This window comes from Suncus etruscus, chromosome 9, assembly GCF_024139225.1.
Source record: "Suncus etruscus isolate mSunEtr1 chromosome 9, mSunEtr1.pri.cur, whole genome shotgun sequence".
Lineage (NCBI taxonomy): Eukaryota > Metazoa > Chordata > Mammalia > Eulipotyphla > Soricidae > Suncus > Suncus etruscus.
This window is the reverse complement of record NC_064856.1, coordinates 104257511-104268804: the sequence shown is the minus strand read 5'-3', so window position 1 is coordinate 104268804 and position 11294 is coordinate 104257511. Positions and strand designations below refer to the sequence as shown.

Below are 11294 nucleotides of genomic sequence, written 5' to 3'. Positions count from 1 at the left end.
CTAGAGTACAGGTGGGAATGGGGTGAGGAGGAGAGAGATTTGGGACATTGGTTATATTCTAGACTTGAATCATTCCTGATGGGATCAGGGAATCATATGAAATACCAGAAAATGGTCTGCAAAGCAAATGACCTACAAGCTATATTGTTACTCTGGCCTCATTTCATTGTTCTCATTATTATAGTTTATATACACAGTGGAATAATATGCAGCTATGAGAAGATATAAACTCTTCCACTTTGCTGTATTTTAAGGCTCTTTTCCATCCTCTTCTGCTGAGTGGAGGTGTTCTGCAGTTAATCTTCTGGTTCACTGATTCTGTCCTCAGCAGCTGTTAATCAGTTTATAAAGCCTTCCAATGGCTTTTCATTTCACCTACCAAGTTTTTTCATGCCTCTTATTTCAATTTAAAGTTTTTAATTTCTATTTTCATATCCTCTTGAGTCTTATTTGTAGTTCAGTTCATTCATTCATTCAGTTCATTTCATAGTTTTTTAAGATCTTTGAACATCTTCCACATTTCTTCTTTAAAGTCCTATTGGAGAGACTACACAGATGGCTAGAACTTGTTGAGTCTTCAGAGCTACTATCTTAATTTGCTAAGCATACTCAGGTTTTACATTGTAATTTTTGCAGTGTGGTGTTTTTTATTACATGTTGTGCTTGGGTTCAAGAGTAGAAGAAATGTGTATCTGTGGAAAAGAGTGGCCATGATCTCATTATGTCTATCTCGCTGGGTCCTACAATGGTGTTTAGTGTTACACCCCACTCAGGAAGGGCACACACATCAGAGTGTTGCACTCCTGAAAAAGAATTATTTGCCAAAAAGGCCCGCTTAGAGCAGTCAAATCAGTTGACCCTTTGCATGGATTGTTTGGCCATAATTCTAAAACGTGGCTGTAACTATCTCTCTCTTTATTTTTGACCATTATTAGAAATCAGGCCTTAATAATTTTTTCTAACAAAGAAGCACAGTACAAATCCCGCCAAAAGTCTCCCACTGACCAGCTCTCTGTGATCTCTACTACCTTGGCGCCAAGATCATGTTTTTCCCAAAACTTAGCTCATAGTAAAGCAATTTTCAGTTTTCCCCAAAACTCTAAAACATTTCTCTCTCTTCCCACTTCCCTGAAAATTACCTGTTTTCTCCTGCTTACCCAAAACAAAGCTAACCCACAACAAAACTGCCTTTCACCTTCAATATTGGTTCTTTAATATGCAGATTTTAGCCACCTCTTTCATTCTGCTTCCCTAACCATCTTCCACTTTCTTTGATCTCAAAAATTACACCCCGCATTCCAAAGCTCAACCCTTAAAAGCTACCCAGCTCAAAAAATAAATTTGTCTTTGTCTTTCTAGATGCAAGTCCCCATGCATTCTGTGTGGTCTCATTTATTTCATATTTCATAATTCATTATTCCATATTCGCCTCTTCGTGCTCCTGCTTGACTCTCAGTGGGATAAGAACCCACTAAGGTTATGCTTAGGGACTTTTTATCTCATCAGGATAAAACAGTTCGCAGCAGTTTAGGGCATGCTCACCTCACAACTACTTGCAGGGCAGGGCTGGGCCACCACATTGCATCAGTCTTACTAGGTCACATATTCTATTTGTAATTTGAATAGAACTGAAAAGTGCCATGTCAAGCAAAATAAATCAGCGGGAGAAGGAGAAAATGCCAGGTGATTTTATTCTATGTAGCATCCAGAGAACTAAAACATGGAAATGGAGAGTATAAAATGGTGACAAGGCCTTGACTTGGATTATAAAACTGAAATTTCCAAGCCAGAGTGGAGATGAATGGTGATAAGATAAACTAGAAATGATATTAGGAAATTGGTAGAGGATTTGAGACAATTTGTTAGCAATGATGAATGGTAGCTGTGTCTATCAAGATTATAAACACTAATATTACTGGGAGTAATATTTTTAAAATTTTGTAATTTATAATCATTGTAATTTACAAAATTTTACATAGCCGAGTTTTAGACATGATGTTTCAGCACCAATTCCTCCATCAGTATCAATCTCCATCCACCAATGTTCTGAGTCCATCTCATATCTCCACCCTTGTCCCCAGCCTATCAACATTATAGGCCAATTTTTGAAATTTGGCTGTTAAAGTTTTGGTCTAATGATTCAATCATTGTTGACTCTGTGGCTTGGATATTATTCTGTTCTTAGCACCAACAATACATCTGAATCCCCTTGACCCCTATTCACTGTTATTTCACAATTGTAGGAGTAGCAATTTAAATAAAAGAGTGCACAAATCTGTTTTCTAGTTTTGGTGAGGATGGAGGGCAGCTGGTGATGATTAAGGAATACTTTTGACTCTGTGTTTGAGAGTTAATACCCAGCACTATTATTGAACTGGGGTGGGTAGCATACAAGACCTGTCCTGCTCTGTCTTCCAATGTTAAGACTAATTAACTGAGCATCAGAAACACCAAGAGAAGTTTATGTAATATGGGCTGTGATCATTAAAAGGTGGTGTGCCCTTGAGGGGCTGATTAGCCTGCTCTCCTAAACTGCAAACCTAAACTCTAGTGGTTACCAACAGTTTTGCCTATTTAGTGATCACTGAATTGTAACATTTTAAACCGAACATGTCAGTTTGTCTTACTTATCACTCAGTTGTCTTACTTATATTTGGAAGATTGGATGAGTATTTGAGTTGTTTAAGTGTAAAATAAAACCCACAGTTTGAGATATCACCCCAGGCACCATGTTTCTATACCCCATGCAGAGGGGCCTGAAGAAGCAGGGTAGGGGTGAAAAAATAATAAACCAAGCCAGTCAGAAAGAATGATCATGATGTAAATGGCCTTTTGCCTTGTGCTCTCTGCTTGAGCTAAAAGCCAGAACTTCTCTTTCTTTTATAAACCATTTCCCAAAATCAGGAGGGGGAAGGTCAAGAGAGAGACAAAAGTACCTATCCAGTTGGCTTTTACATATCAAAGGAAGGAGAAATTTGGGGGAATGCCTTTGTTTTGGGTTAATAACTGGGCCTCATCTTACATTTAAGAGCATGTCACTCATTTTTAAATAATATAGATAAGGGATTTTACCCAGCCCTGAAGTCAAGCAGAGTCTGTTTGAACTAAAATCCAGTTATCATAGAGGATTCCTTCTGGAGGTTCCAGAAAATTATTTATCTTCATTCTTTTCTAGCTTCTAGAATCTGGTGACATTCCTTTGCTCATGGCCTTCTTTCCAACTGTTAAGTCAGTTATGCTACATTTCTTTGAACTTGTTTCTGTCACTGTAGCTCTTTGCCTCTTTTCTCCCCCCTCCCTCTTATAAGTATTCTGATGATTTATTTGACTCAATCAGATAAGATCACCTGATCTTATCCCCAAATCCCCTCTTTTGCCATGATAATATAAGCATAGGAAATGGGTATCTTTTGTTTGTTTATTTTGGTTTTGGGGCCAAACCCAGGGATGCTCAGGGGTTACTCCTGGCTATACAGAAATCACTCCTGGCTTGGGGGACTATATGGAAAGCCAGGGGATAGAACTACAGTCTGTCCTAGGTCAGCCATGTGCAAGGCAAACACCCTACCACTGTGCCACTGCTCCGGCCTAAAAAATGCATCAGCATTTGTAATTTCAACAAGATTATAATTGTTAACTCTGCCTCTCAACCCCATCCCTGTTTCTACCTTTGACTCTTCTTCAAGATGACCCTCTAATAATTTAATATGTGGATCAGACAGAGAGGACAAAGTCAATCTTCTGGAGAGGTAAAATGGCAGATGTCCCATGGGGATACTGCCTGCAAGGTCTTTTGGTGGACATTTTTCTTTCAACCTCCATAAAATACTTCTTTGAGACTAAAAAGTAAAGTAACACTTAACCATAAGTATATGCCATTTATTCAATTTCCCCATTTGCTGTAAGGCCATGTGATTGGAATATTGGGAAGTAGATTCTCTTAACACACACACACACACACACACACACACACACACACACACACACAAACACACAATTTTAGTTTTTGGGTCATACCCTGTGGCACTCAGGGGTTACTCCTGGCTCTGTGCTCAGAAATCACTCCAGGCAGGCACAGGGGACCATATGAAATACAGGGTTCCAACCAGTCAGTCCTGGGTCAGAAGCTTGCAAGGCAAACACCCTACCGCTGTGCTCTCTCTCCAGCCCCAACATATATTTAATAGTTTAAAAATGAGGATAATGTGACACACACTCTCTCTCTTTCTCTCTCTTCTCTCCTCTCTCTCCCTCCCTCCACTCTCTCTCCCCTCTCTCCTCTTTCTTTCTCTCCCCTCTCTCTCCTCTCTCTCCCCTCTTTCTCTCCCCTCTCTCTTCTCTCTCTCTCTCCCCTCTCTCCCTCTCTCCCCCCCTCTCCCTTTCTCCCTCCCTTCCAAACATCCCTTCAAGATTTAGAATCTCAACCCCACATCCATATCCATTTCCAGCTTTGGAAAAGCCCTCAGTCACAGACACCCCCTCCATCCCCCCCCCACACCCTACAGGGGGACCAAACATCCAAGAAAAAAAATGAGGATAATGTGAGAAGGGTGCATAGTTACTGCTGGTGAAAAACTGAAAATTTGAACTCAGTTCATTCCCTTTCATTTTACATGAACCAGTCTAGTTTGTACATTTTTGTTTGTTGTTGTTGCTGAAATGTCTTTAGTCACTTAAAACACACATATTTATTATCTTGCCCTGTAGATAAGGATAAGGAGGTGGGGCACCGAGAGCTGGGTGACTCTGCTCATGGGTTCACATGACTGTAATTGAGGCAACATGGAGGCTGGACTGGGGAAAATTCATTTCCAAGCACATTTGAGTTGTTTGCAGAGTTTATATCACTGATGTGTTATGTATAAAGGTCCTGGGTTATACTTACTGGAAGTTAGAGATTGTCATCAGATCTCAAAAGATCACCTTTGTCCTTTCCTCCACAAGGTTGTTTTTTTTATCAGACCAACAAGATTAATATTTTACTGTAAGTTTGCTAAAATGGGAGAAAGCACTGGAGAGTTTGCAAGTCACAAGTTTATCTATAAATTTTGGAAAACTCTGAATATAATTCTCCAGGTATTCTGGAGAGACTATTAATGGCAAACAATGCATACAAGTATTTCCTGCACAAAACACAATTTTATAGTATTTCTTGACTTATATGATGACGGAGGACATCAAGAGCCTTCCTCTTCACCCCTTTAATATATTGAAATACACAATCAGGAGCTGAAAAATTAAAATTTTATCCAAGAAGAGTCACATGATCTAATGCTGCTAACAGATTTGTGAAGGAGACATATAATTAATAAGCAAATTTAATATATAACATGCCAGATGGTAGTAAGTGCCATGGAGAAAGCAACAAGAAGGTGTGAGGGAGAAAGGTGGTAGACAATTGTATTAAGCCAAAAATTTTTTAGGGCTAAGTTTTGAAGAAAGAATTGCAAGCAATGGAAATAATGGAGCAAAGCATTCCAGATAGAAAGGCCTTCAAGTGTAAACTTTCTCAAGAAATACTATGACCAATGACAGTAAAAGATCAAAATTATTGGTGTAGAGAGAAGAAAGAGGAGAGTAGTTATGGAAGAAAATGAGAGTCTATATCCTTTAAGGACATCAAAGGTTGTTATATCATGTTTGGGATGACACGGAAGGGAGTACAGGGGAAAACTGTACTGTAATTGGTGTAGGAGTGCTCTTAGGTTTTGTGATGTGTTAGTTTTGCAACTTATGACTTGGTTTTACCCAAACAAAGATCATCCGTTATTTTCTTGTATCTGTTTGTTTACAACTTTGTTTCACCCACTCTCCCCCTCTCTCCCTCTCCACCTCTCTCCCGTTCCTCTCTCCCCTCCCCCTTCCCCCTCTCCCTTCCCCCTCTCCCCTCCCTTTCTCCACTTTCTCCCCTCTCTCCCCACTCTCCCCTCTCCCCCCCCCCTCAACCCATTTCCCTAGAGTGGGGTACAGCATGTGGAGCCTTTACAGTGATTGATTTCTTACTCAATGAATGAGAAAAAGGACAGAGACTGAGATAAGACAAAGGTTTTGTTTTTGTTTGGGGGCCACACCCATTGACGCTCAGGGGTTACTCCTGGCTATGTGCTCAGAAATCGCCCCTGGCTTGGGGGACCATATGGGACTCAGGGGGATCTAACCGGGGTCAGCCCTACTGCCTGTGCCACCCTCTGGCCCCAAGACAAAGGTTTATTAAAGGATAGGCAACAGATGCAAACTCATGCAAGGAGAGAAGTGGGCAATAGATTTTCCCTGGGGGCTACCAGATGAGGTAATTTTTAAATTATTATTATTATTATTACTTTACTTAAGTCCTATGGTTACAAGGTTGTTCATAATACAGTTTTTTTTTACAATCACAAAATAGTTTTTTTTACAGTTTTTTATTTACAGTTACAAAATTGTCCGTGATTGAATTTCATTCATACAATGTACAACATCTTTCACCAATGCATATTACTCTCCACCAATGTTCCTGGTTTCCCTCCCATCCTATCCCTTGCCTGCCTCTAGGGCAGGCATTTCTCTCTCTCTCTCTTTCTACCTCTCCTTTTAGACACTGGTTTTTAATATTGTTACTGAATGGGCTATTGTGTAATTTTTGCCTGTCGCCCCACCTGGATCTTCCAGGTGGGGGCGATTAAGAAAGAATAAAAAGCTTGAGGGGGAGGCTAGAAAGGCTTTTTTGAGAACTCTCTGCTGGAGTAGGAGACAGATTGAATGGTCCGATTGAATGGTCCGGAGACTGAAAAAAGCTTTTGTTGCCGAACCTTTGGTCCCTTAAATTCTCTGACTGGAGTGGTTTATTTGTGGGGGATTTGTTGCTGGGGTCTCCTCTAAGAGGAGGACAGAGGAATTTAACACCACCAGCAAGGGGTTCGACATCCCCCCACAGGCTATCAATGCATATAACCTTATCGTCTTCCTGCATTTATCCCACTTCTTGTCCAGAGTGATTATTTCTAACTATCATCGTCATAGTGGTCCTTTCTCTACCCTAACTGTACCTCTCCCCTCTTTGTGTCAAGCTTCCTACCATGGTCTGGTCCTCTAGGCCTTTGTCTCTATTTTCTCTGGATATTATTACCACATAGGTGAGGGATCTTAGAGTGTGTGCTGGGTCTCTCTGGGAACGACAGGTAGAATGACAGTGCTCTGTAGCAAACAAAAACTAACCATTGACTGTCATTGTGTAGCTGTGCCTTTTAGTAGGCAGCTATGCCACAATGCTACTTGTAGCACAGGAAACCACCCGCAGAGTGAAAAGTTTCCCTGGTCCTTGAAGTTTGTTCCTTTAGAGAAATCTGCTTCCTTATTTCATTATGGTCATATTTTACATTAAATAAATCCAATAACAAAAATCTGCATTTGGGAGATAGAGACGTAATTCAATAGATGAGGGCACATGGTTTTTATGCAGGAGCCCTGGGTTAAAATAAATCTCTGGCATCTTCTAGTCCCCTGAGCACTGTTTGAAGTTAACGGTGAGACAGGAGTAGTCCAGGTCTGGCCCATTTTTAAAAAATATATCCTGCTGTCTTTTCTGTAGACTGGGTGGAATAGGTACCCTTTGGGTTGATTTGACTAACCAACAGTGTGAAGAGGAAATGACAACCCAGTACATTTAGGAGATGAGAAATAATAAGACTTGGTATATTTGAAGTTAGAATTAGCAAGCTTTACTCATAGATTAGATATAGCATGCAAGCATATTAAAATAGTCAAGAATGTCACCAAAATTTTTTGGTGGGGGAATGATTTTGTAAATGAAGTTGACTATGGACAAGTGAGGATGACTCAATAATCAATAACTAAATAGAAGAAAGAGGTTAAAAGTAATTAAATTTTTTTTTCTAATTATAAGATAGAAACAAAAAAAAAGCACGAGTCATGTATGCAAAGTACCAGCAGCATCCAGAAAAAGAAAAGAGATATTTCTAGGAGCTTATAGATCCCCTGGGCAACCAGCCATCTATCTTCTCCAAAAGTAGTAATTATCTTTTTGATTCTAACAGTGTTATTAGTTTTGCTTGCCTTGATATTTTGGTGATATTACATCAGATAATTATGTACTTAGAAGTCATAAAAGTCAACACAAGTGTAAGAATGTGACCTAAACTATTGAAAGTCAATTTAAAAGACGAAGTTTGCTAAGGTCGCATAGTCAGGAGAGAAAAGGAACAGTGGGTCTTTGATGGAGGGATTTTGATACTAGTGGTTAGTTTGGAGTTGGAACATAGAATGCCTAAAACTCTAATAACAACAGTTCTGTAGCTACAGTGAATCAAGTAATTAAAAATAAACAAAAAATTTACTTTTTCTACATGAGCTCATAAGATGCATGCTTTCACAAGTCATTCTTTATCTCTGAACTTTGTGTTTTTGGAACTTATCTTTATGGTTTCACATATAGTTAAGTATTACCCAATGACAAAATACATGCTTGGAAATTTGTTTTTGTTGCTATGCAAATGTCATAAAGTGTAATTACACAAAAATTAAATGATATAGCACACCAGACCCATAAGATTCAGCCTATTAGATTACCATCTTATGCTTTTGGTTTATTGGTGACCAAAATATAATTAATTTATGGCTATGTATGGAGTTTACCCTCTTGTAAACTAAATGCTGTGTAGCAGTGGACCACTGAAGATAACTGCAAATTTTGTCTCTTCTACCATGTGTATAGTTTCTATATGAAGACTATCATATGGATATATTTCCAGGATTAATTATTTTGGGGGGGGGGTTACATCTAGTGGTGCTCAGGGATTACTCCTGGCTCTGCACTCAGAAATTGCTCCTGGCAGGCACGAGGGACCATATGGGATGCCAGGATTCGAACCACCATTCATCCTGGATCAGCTGCGTGCAAGGCAAATGCCCTACCACTGTAGGGTTAATTTTATATGCTGTCATTTGGGAAACACATATGAATTTCTGCATTTCTTTCAGACATTTACCTCTGGAATAGTGTCCCAGTGCCTAACTCGAGGAACAATATTAAGAACCTCTTTAAGAAGAGGTTATTAGGAGGTTGTGTTGTTTAATTTAAAACAGTAATTAAACTGATATTATTTTTCTACATAAAATTTTCTTGGTCTAGAACCTACATAAGAAAGATAGTTGTTATAAGTTATAATCTTTCATTTCCTACAAAAAATAAGGTCACTATAATGAGATATAACACAGTCATATTAGACATATGATTGACTCAGTTAACTGAAATGAAGCCAGAGTAATTTTAAATGTCTTAAAGTCCTTAACAGCTAATATTTAAGCTACATGAGCATAAAGGTACAAAAATTGGGTTGACATATATATCACATTAATATCATAGTGCTAATTTTCTCATCCTATTTAAATCTAGGTTAATCAGTTTAAGTTCAGTTTTTTTTCTGGAGAAGTTCACCAATTTCTTTGCAATTTCATGTTGTGGTTAATTGAATTGTATTCATCCAGAATTTTTGGAATTATTTTCAAGAGTATACTGAGCAAGTATAAAATAGAAAATACGTTTTTTCCTTTCAGAATGACTAAAATAGTTGACATTGCAGAAGAGGTTTGTTATTTGTTATGTTCTGCTGTGACTGCTTTGATTTCCTCCTTTCTCTGAAAGATCAAGAACTTCTCAGATCCATGATCTCGAACACTTTCTTTTGACATCTTGAATAAGATCTTGGGATCAAGGCAAGGGAAGGGTACTCTAGAAAAAATAAAATAGCTTCATTTTAATTAGATTTAACATTTTCATTTTAGAGGGTTTTATACAAATGTACAATGTGTGATCTAAATACTGTATAGCATAGCTACTCTAATATTACATAGTATATGTTAGTATGTCAATATTCATTTAGACAAGTATCATCACTCTCCAAAATTTGGATTATATATTTCTTACTAAGACCAGAATTCAATCATAAATTAGAGCTATATCTTAAATATTTGGCCCATTTGTCAATTTCTTTTACTTTAATGATAGCTTTTAGAGGAGATGAAAGATGTATTTTAAAAATACAAAAGAGGGGGGTTGGAGTGATAGCACAGCAGGTAGGGCATTTGCCTTGCACGAGGCCAACCTGGGTTCAATTCCCCGCATCCCTTAGCCTGGCAGGAGTGATTTCTGAGCACAGAAAAAAGACAAGCCTCGAGCACAGCCAGGTGTGGCACCAAAACCAAAACCAACCAACCAAACAAACAAACAAACAAACAAACAACAGATAAGAGGACCCTTGGGTTGGAGCAATAGCACATAGGGCAGGGCCTTAGCCTTGCATGTAGTCTACCTGGGTTTGATCCCTGGCATATCACATGGTTCCCCAAGCTTACTGAATTCAGAACCAGGAGTAACACCCCTGAGCATCATGTGTATCCCCCAAACAAAACAAAATAACAACGAAAAAAAGAAGAGTCCCGAGTGATAGCACAGCGGGTACGACATTTGTCCGCACATGGCAAAACAATCCCTGGCATTATATACAGTCCCTCAAGCACCGCCAGAAATAACCCCTGAGTGCAGATCCAGGAGTAACCACTGAGCACCGCTGGGTGTGGCCCCCCAAACCAAAACCAAACAAAAACACAAAAGAAAATCAGGAAGAACACAAGAAACTATAAACAGAACAGAGATTTACTAGTAGAATCTCATCACATAAGCAATATGGCTCTGGGGACTTCCTAGGAAGACTTTGAACAAAAGATGGATGAGGAGATACAGTTTCCAATCTTCACACATTAGTCTGTATCAGCTCATGAGCTAGGTGATTCTTTCCAAGGCCTGGCTCGAGTATATCGTCTTGGGACAAGCAATTTCTAAAATCATCTCCCTTCACATGAAGCAGTTCTTTAACTGGGTTGGTGCCCAGTAGGCATCAACTTATCCCAGCTGGTCAGTGTCATCTTGGAGGAATCATTGCTTGAAATGTTCTCTTACATGCCCATGACCAATGTTTGACCTCTCTTTCTAGACCTGGGTTCTCAAAGCTCAACTCAGACATAGCAGGTATCATGTTACTTGCCAGATACTCACCTCTGAGTCCGTGGAGTAGTTATATTGCCACCAAAACACGGAGGAATAAGCAGCTAGAAGGAGATCCAAAACAGTGAAGAGAAGCATCACCAACAGCACACTCTGTCAATGAGGACACACATGGTAGGTGTCACAGGATAGTCAATAGTCCTATCTGACAGAGGATAGGGAGAGGCAGAGGTTCTAGCAATGCAGACAGTGATGAACTGAGAACTCTCTTTAGTCCCATATCACTCCTGGAACC

The 11294-nt window shown here is 39.3% G+C and overlaps 1 protein-coding gene across 1 annotated transcript in view; it reads right to left on the bottom strand.

Moving 5' to 3' along the window:
• Positions 1-1986: 1986 nt before the first annotated feature.
• The window catches only part of MS4A7 (membrane spanning 4-domains A7), a 48324-nt gene continuing 39016 nt past the window's right edge, over positions 1987-11294 (bottom strand). Inside the window, exons 6-7 of the mRNA XM_049780852.1 lie at positions 11051-11152; positions 1987-2082 (exon numbers count right to left, since the gene is read on the bottom strand). Coding sequence (XP_049636809.1) covers positions 1987-2082; positions 11051-11152 — 198 coding nt within the window. The remainder of the gene's footprint in view (positions 2083-11050; positions 11153-11294) is intronic.